This window comes from Pseudophryne corroboree, chromosome 10, assembly GCF_028390025.1.
Source record: "Pseudophryne corroboree isolate aPseCor3 chromosome 10, aPseCor3.hap2, whole genome shotgun sequence".
Lineage (NCBI taxonomy): Eukaryota > Metazoa > Chordata > Amphibia > Anura > Myobatrachidae > Pseudophryne > Pseudophryne corroboree.
In genome coordinates, this window is record NC_086453.1 from 102,836,731 (window position 1) to 102,851,433 (window position 14,703).

A 14,703-nucleotide genomic window follows, 5' to 3' on the forward strand; every position below is an offset into this window, starting at 1 on the left:
GCCAAGTAAATTTGCTATGCAATTAGGTATTTTACTCGCGGCATTACAAGGTTTTTTCTTCGTTCTGGTGATCGGAGTGTGATTGACAGGAAGTGGGTGTTTCTGGGCGGAAACAGGCCGTTTTATGGGTGTGTGTGAAAAAACGCTACCGTTTCTGGGAAAAACGCGGGAGTGGCTGGAGAAACGGAGGAGTGTCTGGGCGAACGCTGGGTGTGTTTGTGACGTCAAACCAGGAACGACAAGCACTGAACTGATCGCACTGGAAGAGTAAGTCTCGAGCTACTCAGAAACTGCACAGAGAAGTCTTTTCGCAATATTGCGAATCTTTCGTTCGCAATTTTGATAAGCTAAGATTCACTCCCAGTAGGCGGCGGCTTAGCGTGTGCAAAGCTGCTAAAAGCAGCTTGCGAGCGAACAACTTGGAATGAGGGCCCTTGTCTCTACCCCACACCCGCTTTTGGATGCAGTGTATACACTTTGATATCATCGCACACAGCATTTATAAACATTTTCATTTTTCACAACAGTGAAGCTATTCAATTACTTTACCACTGGAGAAAGTATCAATAGGTGCAGGAAGTAAACTGCTCCAAATAGTGTGTTCCTGCACTTTGGATATCAGTGACTTCCTATATATGTGGTCGTTTAAGTGATGTCTTGGGAAGCAGTTAGCAGCCCAGGACTTACTCAGCCGCTGCGATCACATCAGCCTGTTCAGGGCTGGATTTGACGTCAGGAACCCTCCCTGCAAACACTTGGGAACGCCTGCGTTTTTCCAACCACTCCCTGAAAACGGTCAGTTGCCATCCACAAACGCCTTCTTCTGGTCAATCTCCTTGCGAACGGCCGTGCAAATGGATTCTTCGCACAAACCCATCGCTGAGCGGCGTTCAGCTTTGTACCCGTGCGACATGCCTGCGCATTGCGGTGCATATGCATGCGCAGTTCTGACTTGATCGCAGCGCTGCAAAAAAAGCTAGCGAGCGATCAGGTCTGAATGACCCCTATAGTACACAGGGGTGCAGAACATTTTAGCAGGAGTTAGGTTATAGCCAAACCTATAACCCGCTCCTTTTCTCAGTTGCTGGGCTTTTTCGGCTTGCATCCTCTCTGTGAAATTTCCTCGCTCATACAACAAAACTTCCCCCTAGCTTTCAAACCTTCACGTGTACCCTAAAACTCACCTCAAGCTTACCGAATTCCTGAGGCTTAACTTTCCTAGGATATTCCTCCTAGGTACCATCTCTCTACAGAGATTACATTTGTTCTCCTTCCATATTCAAATGCCTCTGACCCTGTACTGGATCACATAGATCCACGAAGTACCTCATACCAGTGCCATCTGGTAATATGCAATAAGTGGCACGAAACCTCCTGTATCAAACTTGTGATTTAGGGCCCTCTTACCTCTCAGCAGTGTCGGACTGGGGCATAAAGGGCCTACCGGGGAAATGCAGTGGTAGGGGTGTTTAGGGGTGTGGCCAGTTTCCAGAGGTGGTGTGGTCAGCCACCACATTGTTTTGCCTAAGCATTAGAGAGTGAATGGTCTGGGCCCCTTGATAAATATATATAGGCAATATTGCTAGTGCATGCATGATAACGTACTAGATTAAATACAGCAATGCACTGTAGAAAAGACACCATAGTTATGTGCAGTATAAGGTAACATTTGGGGACCTGATCCCTAAAGGAGGAGGTGGGGCCCCAGGCAGTGGGGCCCACCGGTGGTTTCCCCTGTACCCTGTGGGCCAGTCCAAGCCTGCCTCTCAGTCTGTCATTACCCAGTCTTTTGTTCCCAATTGTAAAGTGTGCTGGTTCTATATAAATATGACGTAAGTAAATAATTATAATAAATTAGAATGACATGTATTAATATATGCAACAGAAAGTAAGCCCTCTCTGTGCTGAAACCAATATTCAATTAGCTGAAGTAACGATTACAAATCAAAACAAGCAAATGTGGTATATCACCAAGACATACCGTGATAGGAGGTGTATCAAACCTCGGAGATGGATAAAGTGGATAGCGATAAAGTACCGGCCAATCAGTCTTAACTGTCATTTTTCAAACACAGTCTGATTGGTGGTACTGTATCTTTTTACTTTATCTCACTCCAAGTTTTGATACATATCTCCCCTCAATCCTTTTTAAAATAATGTGTTTTAAAAAGAGCTTGTCATTTCTATATTTCTCTAATGACCTCTTTCTGTTTCTCTTGTAGGTTTTGTTCGGAGCTACCACTTTTTTGTAATGAAGACAACTTTTTATAAAGTTTATTAAAGCAAAACTAGAAGTCGAAAGTGAGTTAAATGTACATAGTCCTTCATTATTCATCATTTGAAGACTTCAAAGCACCGAAGCCAAATAACAAAGGCCTCTTCTTCCATACATCAAAAAGAAAATTATATTTGCTACTGACACAGATTACCATAGTCCTGGACTGCCATGTATCATCTCTTAACAGCGTTACTCAGTGTTACCCTAGATGTTCTTGGTGTGCACTCGGCACTCAGTGTTGGTGCTGGAGAGAGTCGATGGCAGACAAACCAAACACAGGCAACGCCAATGCTGCTTGCACACATGAAGCGCCCCCAGGTATCTCAGAATGCCTCTTCAGGAAAGAGCCAGATGTTGCCAGAGATGTGCTATGGGTACTATGATGTGATGGGGCAGTATGATGCCTCCTTTAACTGTACCACGGGCACATATCGCTATTGCTGTGGCACGTGCCATTACCGCTTTTGTTGTGAGCATCGTCACAAGCGATTGGATCAAGACAGCTGTAGAAACTATAACAGCCCCTTCTGGGCACATACAACCCAGCCTATAACTACCAGTGCTAACAGCAAGCTGAACGATCATGGACATGCAGATCAGACCAATAGCACTGTCTACGTCATCTGTGGTGTCATTAGTTTCACCCTAGTCGTGGGCATCGGAGCCAAGATTGCCTTTAACAAGGCTTCCCGGCGCCCACGAGGGAGAGAGATTAATGTACCCAGGTGAGTTGAGAGAACGGAGTCCTAGAAATGATTATTCACAGCTTGTATCCCTCTCCTATTAATCACAGAACGTCTATATAAAAGGCAATATTGCTGGTTGCTCGCCAGTTCCATTTAAATGTGAGGTGGATACAAGGTACAATGTGCTTTTTGGGTTGAAAAGTCTGGTTTGTTTTTGCTTGAGAATGGAAGCCCTGGAATCCCTTTGTAATGCATCTACGTATTGGAGGTATCCGGTCTTTAGGTCGACAACACTTAGGTCGACACTCATTAGGTCCACCACTATTGGTCGACGTGCATTAGGTCGTCATGGTCACTAGGTCGACGTGGCAAAGGTCAACACATGAAAAGGTCGACATGAGTTTTCCACTTTTTTCATTTTTTTTATCTTTTCATACTTTACCATACATGTGGACTACGATTGGGAATAGTAACCTGTGCCGAGCGCACCGGTAGCGGAGTGAGGCACCTTGCCTGAAGCATGGCGAGCTAATTGCATCATGCGAGGAGACACGGTCCAGTAATTGGGGTTCCTGGTCACTTTACGGAGAAAACAACACCAAAATTTGCTTTAAAACTCATGTCAACCTTTTTCCGTGTCGACCTATTTCAGGTGTCGACCTAGTGACTGTCGACCCCTAGTGGTCGACCTAATGGCTGTTGACCTAGTTACTGTCGACCCAACGATCCACACCCGTATTGGAATAAAAATGAAGTGGTTTTACAGTATTTTCTGTTAGTTTGTTTAAGCAGATTACAAGATATATTATGTTTTAACTAGTGGTGGGCAGCGATTAAAATTTCTAATCGCGATTAATCGCATGATTTTCTCAGATTAATCGCGATTAATCGCATTGTTATGCGCAAGATTCAATAATGAATTCAAAAGTAGTGTATTGCGCTCCTGGTTGGCTGCCAGTACTCGAGTTCCGATTGGCTCGCTGGTGGCCAGCAATACACTTGAAATGGCACCGGCGCTGTCACGGTCTCCATGGCTGCCTGCAGCTAACTACTGTATGCACCACACATGTCCCCCCAGTGCCAGATATCCCCCAGTGCCAGATAAGCCCTCGGGGCCAGGTATACATGCCCCCCAGTGACAGATGTACCCCCAGTGCAGGTATACATGCCCCCCAGTGACAGATATACCCCCAGTGCCAGGTATACACGTCCCCCAGTGCCAGATATCCCCCTAGGGCCAGATATGCCCCCAGTGCCAGATACACATGTCCCCCCAGTGCCAGATATGCCCCCAGTGCCAGATATCCCCCAGTGCCAGGTAGACAAGTCCCCCCAGGGCCAGATATCCCCCAGTGCCAGATAAGCCCCCAGTGCCAGGTATACATGCCCCCCAGTGCCAGATATCCCCCCAGGGCCAGATATGCCCCCAGTGCCAGATATACCCCAGTGCCAGGTACACAAGTCCCCCCAGTGCCAGATATGCTCCCAGTGCCAGGTATACATCCCCCCCCCCCCCAGTGCCAGATATCTAAGTTCCCGCGTACTTGCACTGCTGCCCATTCCTCCCCCTTAAATTCTCCAAAACTTACATTTTGAGGGGACCCGGGAGGCAGCAGCAAAGATCGGGACAGGGCCAGCTGCCTGCGAACTGCCAGGCAGCCACGGCATGGAGGAACAGAGCTGCAACGCTATTCTAACTACAATGCCGTCGGGAGCCAATCGGAGGTCACGGGCCGGCAGCCAATCAGGAGCTGCCAAATGGCAGCTCCTGATTGGCTGCCGGTCCGTGACCTCCGATTGGCTCACGGACGGCATTGTAGTTAGAATAGCGCCGCGGCTTAGCCTCTATCCTTCCAAGGCAGCTGCCGGTGTGCAGCGTTAAAATAATTGTCGCCCGTTAATTAGTTAATGCGTTAACGCGATATTATCGCGTTAACTTTGCCAGCCTTAGTTTTAACACTATTTTCTGAACATATTCTGGTGGATTACAAAGAAGTCTTTTTAAAGTTACATTATAGTAAAATCACATGTACAGTATGTAGCCTCTGCATTTATTTGTAGAAATGTATTTCACTCTTGACTTCTTTGATTTCCAGTATTTTTATGTACAGTACAGTATGTGTTAATGTCAGTTTTAAAGATACGTAACATGTAGAATAATTATTTTAATGACTATGACATTACAGTGTATGAAATATCTTATTTATAGTGTGCTATTTTTCAAAAACGCTTTTATACATAACCCTGCATTTATTAATGGGCCATAGAAAATGCTTAAATAGGGTCAAATTGCAGAAGAAAAACGCAACAATGTTTATATACAGTAGCAAACACACTGATCATTGCTACCCAAAACTGTTTTTAAAAATCAGTATGGCCAAGGCACTAGTCACAATATAGGGGGTCATTCTGACCCATTCGCTCGCTGAGCTTTAACGCAGCAGAGCGAACGGGTCCCTACTGCGCATGCGCCGGTGCCGTAGTGCGCCATCGCATGCCAGACGGCCGAAGGCCGTAGCAGGGATGCAATCGCCTCTGCCTGATTGACAGTCAGAGGCGATTGCTGGGTGGGAGGGGGCGGAACGGCGGCGTTTGGCCTCCGTTTCGTGGGTTTGGTCCAGCCAACGCAGGCGTGGCCGGACCGAACGGGGGGTGGGCCGCAGCGGCTGCTAGACGTCACACGCTGCCGCTGCAGGCCGGGGAGCGATGAGTAGCTCTCGGCAAGCATGCTAAAGCTGCACTGGCCGGGAGCTACTCTTGAAGCATGCCCCCCAGTGCCAGATATCCCCCCAGGGCCAGATATGCCCCCAGTGCGATGCCTTTGCACTTCTGCGAGGGGGGCCGGACTGACATGCGGGGCGGGCTAGCCCTGTGCTGGGCGTCCCCCTGCATGTCAGGGAAGAAGATCGTAGCTGTGCTAAATTTAGCACCGCTACGATCGACTCGGAATGACCCCCATAATGAGCTGGACTACCATTAGAATGTTTGTGATCGATGCACCACCTTTGGCCGTGAATTTTTTTTGCATAGTAACAACCACTTCAAGCAAAGGTGAGGTATAAAAACGAGATTTATGGTAAGAATTTACCTTTGTTAAATCTCTTTCTGTGAGGTACACTGGGCTCCACAAGGATAGACATTGGGGTGTAGAGTAGGATCTTGATCCGAGGCACCAACAGGCTCAAAGCTTTGACTGTTCCTAGAATGCACAGCGCCGCCTCCTCTATAACCCCGCCTCCCTGCACAGGAGCTCAGTTTTTAGTTAACCAGCCCAATGCAGTAGCAGGAAAAGAGACGACAACGGTTAGTAGCCACATACACCACACTCTCACGACAAGAGAAGTGTCAGCGGCTAATGCCATACCAACCCAAAGAAGCTAAGTGCGTCAGGGTGGGCGCCTTGTGAAGCCCAGTGTACCTCGCAGAAAGAGATTTAACAAAGGTAAGTTCTTACCATAAATCTTGTTTTCTGCTGCGGGGTACACTGGGCTCCACAAGGATAGACATTGGGGATGTCCTAAAGCAGTTCCTTATGGGAGGGGATGCACTGTAGCGGGCACAAGAACCCGGCGTCCAAAGGAAGCATCCTGGGAAGCAGCAGTATCAAAGGCATAGAACCTTATGAACGTGTTCACTGAGGACCACGTAGCCGCCTTGCACAATTGTTCAAGGGTCGCACCACAGCGGGCCACCCAAGAAGGTCCAACGGACCGAGTAGAATGGGCCGTAATGTGAGCAGGATCCGACAGACCAGCCCTCACATAAGCATGTGCAGTCACCATTCTAATCCATCTGGCCAAAGTTTGCTTGTGAGCAGGCCTGCCCCATTTGTGAAATCCAAACAGTACAAAGAGAGAATCAGATTTCCTACTAGAAGCAGTTCTCTTCACATAGATACGGAGAGCCCGTACCACATCCAAAGACCTCTCTATGGGAGACAGATCAGGAGAAACAAGTGCCGGAACTACAATCTCCTGGTTAAGGTGGAACGAGGAAACCACCTTAGGTAAATATCCGGGACGAGTCCTAAGAACCGCCCGGTCACGGTGAAATATCAGATATGGGGAACTACAGGACAAGGCACCCAAATCCGACACTCTTCTAGCTGAAGCAATAGCCAGCAGAAACACCGCCTTAAGGGAAAGCCACTTAAGATCAGCTGAACCAAGAGGTTCAAAAGGAGACTCTTGTAACGCCTCCAAAACCACCGACAAGTCCCAAGGAGCCACAGGCGGGACATAGGGAGGTTGGATACGCAACACACCCTGAGTAAAGGTATGCACATTAGGTAAGGTCGCAATTTTTCTCTGAAACCACACCGACAAGGCAGAAATATGAACCTTGAGGGAGGCCAGACGCAGGCCTAAGTGAAGGCTCTGCTGAAGAAAAGCCAACAACTTGGCCGTACTAAACTTGGAAACGTCATAATTGTTAGATGCGCACCAAACAAAGTAAGAATGCCAGACCCTATAGTAAATACGAGCAGAAGCCGGTTTCCGGGCCCGCAACATAGTTTGAATGACCGCCTCAGAAAACCCTTTAGCCCTCAAGACGGAAGCTTCAAGAGCCACGCTGTCAAAGACAGCCGGGCTAGGTCCTGGTAGACACAGGGGCCCTGAATGAGAAGGTCTGGGCGTTGTGGAAGTAGAATTGGACGCTCTGACGATAGACCCTGCAGGTCTGAGAACCAGTGCCGTCTGGGCCACGCCGGAGCTATGAGAAGCAGAATCCCTCTTTCTTGCTTGAACTTGCGAATTACCCTGGGCAGGAGTGACACCGGAGGGAACACGTACGGCAGCCGAAACCTCCACGGCACTGCCAGCGCATCCACGAATGCTGCTTGAGGATCCCTTGTCCTTGCTCCGAAGACCGGAACCTTGTGATTGTGTCGAGACGCCATCAGATCTACGTCTGGAAGGCCCCACCTTTCCACTAGGAGTTGAAACACTTCTAGATGGAGGCCCCACTTGCTGGGATGTACGTCCTGACGACTGAGAAAGTCCGCTTCCCAATTCAGGACTCCCAGAATGAAGATTGCCGATATGGCCGGTAGATGGCGTTCCGCCCAATGTAGAATCCGTGAGACTTCCTTCATTGCCAGACGGCTTCGAGTGCCGCCTTGATGATTTATGTAAGCCACTGTGGTGGCGTTGTCCGACTGCACTTGAACAGGACGGTTCTGAATTAAATGCTGGACCAGGTTAAATGCATTGAAGACCGCCCGCAATTCCAGAATGTTGATTGAGAGGAGGGACTCCTCCTTGGTCCACCGACCCTGAAGGGAGTGTTGCTCCAGCACTGCGCCCCAACCCCTTAGACTGGCATCTGTCGTCAACAGGACCCAGTTGGATATCCAGAAGGGACGGCCCCTGCACAATTGTTGGTCCTGGAGCCACCAGAGCAGCGACAGACGGACCTCCGGAGTCAATGAGATCATTTGAGACCTGATTAGGTGAGGCAGGCCGTCCCACTTGGCTAGAATCAGCTTCTGGAGGGGCGAGAATGGAATTGAGCATACTCCACCATGTCGAATGCTGATACCATGAGGCCCAGCACCTGCATCGCCGAATGTATCGACACTTGCGGACAAGAAAGGAAGCAACGAATCCTGTCCTGAAGGTTCAGGACTTTCTCCTGACACAAGAACAATCTCTGGTTGTGAGTGTCCAATAGCGCTCCCAGCCAGATGCACCATGCTCTGAGCAGGGACCAGGGAGGATTTCTTCCAGTTGATGAGCCACCCGTGGGCTTGTAGAAACCGGACCGTCATATCTAGATGACGTAGGAGAAGTTCTGGGGAATTTACCAGGATTAACAAGTCGTCCGGATACGGCAGTATCCTGACCCCTTAACGGCGGAATACCACCATCATCACCGCCATGACTTTGGTGAAGACTCGCGGAGCCATTGTTAAACCAAAAGGTAACGCCCGAAACTGGTAATGGAGGTTGCCAATAGCAAACCTCAGGTATTGCTGATGTGACGCTGCTATAGGAATATGCAGGTAAGCATCCTGTATATCCAGGGAGACCATGTAGTCCTCAGGTTCCAAGGCCAGAACTATAGAGCGAAGGGTTTCCATATGGAACTTGGAAACCTTCACAAATCTGTTCAATGCCTTGAGGTTGAGAATGGGCCGGGAGGACCCATTCGGTTTCGGGACTAGAAACAGCGGAGAATAGTACCCCCGGCCCCTCTTCGCAAGAGGCACCTGTACTACGACTCCTGTATACAGGAAGGTCTGTACCACCGAATGTAGAGTGTTTGCCTTTGTCTGGTCCAATGGGACGTCTGTCCGGCAAAATCGATGAGGGGGTCGGTTTTTGAAGGCTGTGGCGTAACCTCGAGTGACGACTTCCCGTACCCAGGCATCTGAAGTGGTCTTCAACCATTCCTGGGTATACCCTAGAAGCCGGCCCCACCCTGGGATCCCCCAGGGGGAGGCCCGCCCCGTCATGCAGCAGGCTTATCGGCCTTGGAAGCTGGCTGACGGGCCGCCCAGGCTCTTTTGGGCTTTGGCTTACCAGGTTTGGAAGTGCGGGCCTGCTTGTTGTACGCCTGACCTTTTGCTTTACCTGAAGGACAAAAGGGGCGAAAGGAAGTACCTTTAGCCTTCGACATAGAAGGAGCGGTACTTGGCAGACAGGCAGTTTTGGCAGTAGCCAAGTCAGCCACTATCTTATTTAAGTCCTCCCCAAACAGAATATCTCCCTTGAAAGGGAGTACCTCCAGGGTTTTTCTAGAGTCCAGATCAACAGACCAGGATTTCAGCCACAATATCCGGCGAGCCAGGACTAACGTAGTAGAGGCCTTGGCTGCTAGGATACCGGCATCAGAAGCCGCCTCTTTAATATAGCGAGAAGCTGTGACAATATATAACAAGCATTGTCTAGCATGGTCAGAAGAGATTTCAGCTTCTAACTCCAAGGCCCATGCTTCAATAGCCTCTGCAGCCCATGTAGGGTGTAGATCACTTTCAGACAACTCTCCACACGTTTATCCGTAGGCTTTTTCAGAGACGTGACAGTAGTGAGCTGAGGAAACCACCATCCTAGCCACATGTGAGTCTACTGGAGGAGGTGTTTCCCAATTCTTAGACAGCTCTGGTGTGAGGGGATAGCCAGCCAGCATCTTCTTTTGAGGCACAAACTTCGTACCCGGGTTTTCCCAGGGTTCCTGACGTATATCCACTAGGTGGTCAGAGTGAGGTAAAACATGTTTAATCACCTTCTGACACTTGAACCTATCTGGTTTCTTAGGAGGAACGAATGGCTCGGGATCATCCGTAATCTGTAGAATTAACTTAATAGCCTCCAAAAGATCAGGAACATCAACATGTGAATTACCCTCCCCATCAGCAGTATCTGAGTCAGAACCTGTGGGGTCAGTGTAAGTGCCGTCTTCATCAGACGAGGTGTCAGTGACAGCAGTGGATTGTGAGGAGACAAGAGCTCGCTTAGAGGACCCCTTGGGCTTAGGCGAGCGATGGTCAGACTTTTTAGTAGTCAGGGACTGGTTCAACTTCTTCAATTGAGCAGATAAATCGTCCGACCACGGCGGGTTAGCTGCAGGGACCACATACGGTTGTACCGGCATAGGGGGTGTTAGTTTATTAACTAGCGTATGTAGAAGCGTGGAAAAAGCGGCCCACGGTGGGTCATTATGTACCTCCGTTGCCACAGTCCCACTGGGGGGGCAAGGAGCCCCCCAGAAGCAGAGCTCACAGCTGCTATATTTTCCTCATAGGGATCTGTGGCTTCAGCAACACCGGCAGTGTGTTCAGCCCCAGAACCATTACCCTCAGAAGCAGACATGATATAACTTGCAGTATCAGGTAAAACAGTACAATTGGCAGCAGCACAATACCTCTTACCCAAACCCCTGCGCAGTGTAGTCAGCACTAGCAGAGATAAAGGAGAGATATGGTGACTAAATCACAGAGAAAAATATGTAATACAGTATATCTTTGTGAAAATCCTATATCAATATAAAACCTGACGCACCAAGCCCCCTCAGGTTATAGATTATAGGGATAGCAAGTTGAGTGAAAGACACGAAATGGACACCACTCAGCTAGCTAATGCACAGACAGATAGTCACAGTTTGTACAATGCAGAGGTTATTACTAACAATAATACTGCACTGGACTAGCTTATATATAAAGCTATGTAGTCAATAGATATAACACTGCACAGTAAGAACTGGATGTATATCACAGGGTAATTGTACTAGAAAACCCTGACTAAAGGAACTCTTTCTTTACTAGCACTGTCTAAAAAAGGCAAGTCGAATACTTAAGTGTCATGTAAAGTCACAGCACTGACAACCAGGCGGCTTTACACAGGAGGATTTGCCCAAGCAGTCCCAGGAATAGTGAAGCTGAGAGATAATGGCGCCCAGACACTGACAGGGAGTGAGGGAGAGACAGATATGCAGCTCCAGGGCGGGAACATTTGCGGGAAATGGCGCCCTGGGGCTGGGGGAGGGGCTTCAGGACTAAGTCTTATCCCCCTGCTGGCAAAACCACCGGGTACTGTGGGCTACTGAAAATGGTTTAGAGAGAAAACCTGACCTGCACCCATGCCCTGGTGATCTAGTGGGATCACCTGTACTGTCACAGTGTCCACCGCCAGCGCGCGCGGCCCGCCTCCCACTGACCGCGCCGGATCACGATAAAGACCGTGTCCCGCAAGCGAGACCCACTCACAACCTCCCGGAGAGCAGAGGCGTATTTAGGGTAGGGCAGGTGGGGCACGTGCCCTGGGCGCTCTCCTCCCCTCACATATCAGAGGAGAGCCAGTGGAGCCACAAGCGGTGAGTGACGGGGGAAGGGGGGGGGGGAAGAGAGCACAGTGGGGCATGTAACTGGCACAGTGGGGCATGTAACTGGCATAGTGGGGCATGTATCTGGCACTGTGGGGCAGTGTAACTGGCACTGTGCGGCAATGTATCTGGCACTGTGGGGCATGTATCTGGTACTGTGGGGCAATGTAACTGGCACTGTGGGGCATGTATCTGGCACTGTGGGGAATTGTAACTGGCACTGTGGGGCATTGTAACTGGCACTGTGGGGCATGTATCTGGCACTGTGGGGCAATGTAACTGGCACTGTGGGGAATGTATCTGGCACTGTGGGGCATGTATCTGGCACTGTGGGGCAATGTAACTGGCACTGTGGGGCAATGTATCTGGCACTGTGGGGCAATGTATCTGGCACTGTGGGGCATGTAACCGGCACTGTGGGGCATGTATCCGTCACTATGGGGCATTGTATCTTGGGGCAATGTAACTGGCACTGTGGGCCATTTTCAGTGGCCACACCCCTTCCGGTACGTGGCCACACCCCTTCTGGAGTGTGACCACGCCCATTTTCCGCTGCAAGCGCCTTCGGCGCGTGCACATGCTTCTTTTGGTGTTTTTTTTTTCTGGGGGGGGGGTGCCGCCATTTTCCATCTTGCCCTGGGCTCCAAAAACCCTAGCTACGCCTCTGCCGGAGAGCCCCCGTCGTGTGTGCCTGACCGTGAAGAAAACCGTAGCCTCCTGCTGTAGTTACCCGGAAACCAGGGCTCGGGAGTGTACAGCGCCGCTGGGGAGAGCTGGAGTTGCAGTAGTGAATGTCACAAGACATTTACCACCGCTGCTGCCCTTGTAGTCTTCACTTTTTTCTTCAAAAAAAAGCTCTTCTTAGGGCTGCCTGGAGCAGCCCCCCTGTTAAGTGCCTGCCACTGCAGCACCAACTACAAAACTGAGCTCCTGTGCCGGGAGGCGGGGTTATAGAGGAGGCGGCGCTGTGCAGTCTGGGAACAGTCAAAGATTTGAGCCTGTTGGTGCCTCGGATCAAGATCCTACTCTACACCCCAATGTCTATCCTTGTGGAGCCCAGTGTACCCCGCAGCAGAAAGATCAATGTAAGATTTAGGAGCACGGTGTACACAGAGACAAGAAATCCTACATACATTAAGTGTTCAAAGATTTAATGTGAAAAATTCAGAATATGAGGTTGGTTTGCAAGATTAAAAATATTACCTGGTTCCTTGGAACATGTACTAAAGTAAAGGGCCCTACAAATTGGCCGATCCGCCGCCGAGCTGCCCGACGGCGGATACGGCCGACGGGCAATCCGGTGGCGGAGGGGCAGTGACGGGGGGAGTGAAGTTTCGTCACTCCCCCCATCACCCGGCTGCATTGAAATGCAGGCATATATGGACGAGATTGTCCATATTGGCCTGCATGTGTGAGAGGGTGCGGCTGCTGTGCGTGTGGTGCCTGCTGCCGTGCAGGTGTAGACTCTGTACTCACCAGGCGCCGCTCTCTCTCACCTTCAGGTACCGGAACCTCCAACGGACCTGGAAATCTTCAGTCGGATCCGGACACGGCGATTCCCTCTCGGAGCTGACCGACGAGCGAGCTGAGGAGAGAAAGGTTTACCTTAAGGGGGGTATCGACCCTTCTTCCACTGGAACAGGGGATACCCCAGGGGTGACCGCGACCTTCACCGGTTGGGTGAAAGGTCATCACTGGCACAAAGCCTCAGCCACCCAGCTTTCACACACTCGCGCTCTCGCACGTAGTGTGATGAAAGGGATTCTCACGTCCGTGAGCAATCCTGACTCCGGCGCTCGGGGACAGACAAGGGACAAACGTACACGGATGCTACTCACCGTCACAAGTCTTGCACTCCGATCTTCTCCACTTACAGGTCCCTGTAAGGAGGCAAAGAGAAACAGCCGTGCAGGGCCTAACTCTACCCTAGTGTCACACCCTATACTAACTACAACAGCAGAGCCCTCAAACTAGCTCTGTGGGTGTGGTGCGACAAAACTATGCAAACACAGACAATTTGCCCTGCACGGTAACAACATACATCACAATATCAGAATGCAAGATCACACGGTGTTGTCCCTTTAAATCCCTACCTGCCGCTGGAAGGGGTGGGTGCCACACGGGCTGCCCACCTAAACACCTCCGGGTGGCCCGAGCCTAGTGCCCAGTGCCACCTTTATTCACCTTGGGGGGGGGTACGTACTCGCTGGGCCTAGCGCCCCCTGACTGCGCTCAGGCCGGAGGCCTGACTTCGCCCACGGGCCTAGCGCCCGCCTAACTTGCTGCACGTTGGGTGACCTCGGCCTTGTGCCCAGGGTCACCTTGATACTCCCTAATTGGCCAAAATACACTAGGGCCTAATGCCCTCTATTGCCCACAGGCCTATTGCCTGATTTGCCCCTCTGGCCTAATGCCCGCCTAACTGGTGCCGCAGGGGTAGGGTGGCTTGGGCCTAATGCCCAAACCACCTAATCAAATATTGGGGCCCCAAACTCCTAGCTGCGCCACAGGCCTAGTGCCTGAATTGTGCCCTCGGGCCTAATGCCCGTCCCTGGTGGTCGAGGGAGGAAGAGGGGAGGGGGTGAAGGTTGCCTCACGAGGCCTCACCTGATCCGCGGGGTCTCCGGCACTCTCTTCTGCCGCTGACCCGTCCTGGCCAGCGGCGCCGCCGTCTCTCCTCCGCATTCAGCCGCCGCTGGACATCTTCCTCCTGGAGCCCGACGTCTTCCGGCCTCTTCAGCGGCCACCGGAGCTCCTCTACCCACGGCCGTCGTCTTCTCCTCGGCGCCGGACTATCTTCCGCGCTCCGGCGCGCCGACGACCTTCTCCGCTGCTCCCGCCCGTCCTCTTCTTTCTTCTCCGCGCTCTTCCGCGCGCGCGGTCTCTTCGGCTCCCGCCCGGCGTCTGATGTCAGAT

The 14,703-nt window shown here is 50.8% G+C and overlaps 1 protein-coding gene across 2 annotated transcripts in view; it reads left to right on the forward strand.

The window, feature by feature from the left end:
* SHISA7 (shisa family member 7) overlaps positions 1-14,703 on the forward strand; it is a 349,002-nt gene that overhangs the window by 165,900 nt on the left and 168,399 nt on the right. For both annotated transcript variants that reach the window (XM_063942679.1, XM_063942680.1), the window contains exon 2: positions 2,223-3,003. In XM_063942679.1, coding sequence (XP_063798749.1) covers positions 2,447-3,003 — 557 coding nt within the window. In that variant the 5' untranslated portion in view covers positions 2,223-2,446. The remainder of the gene's footprint in view (positions 1-2,222; positions 3,004-14,703) is intronic.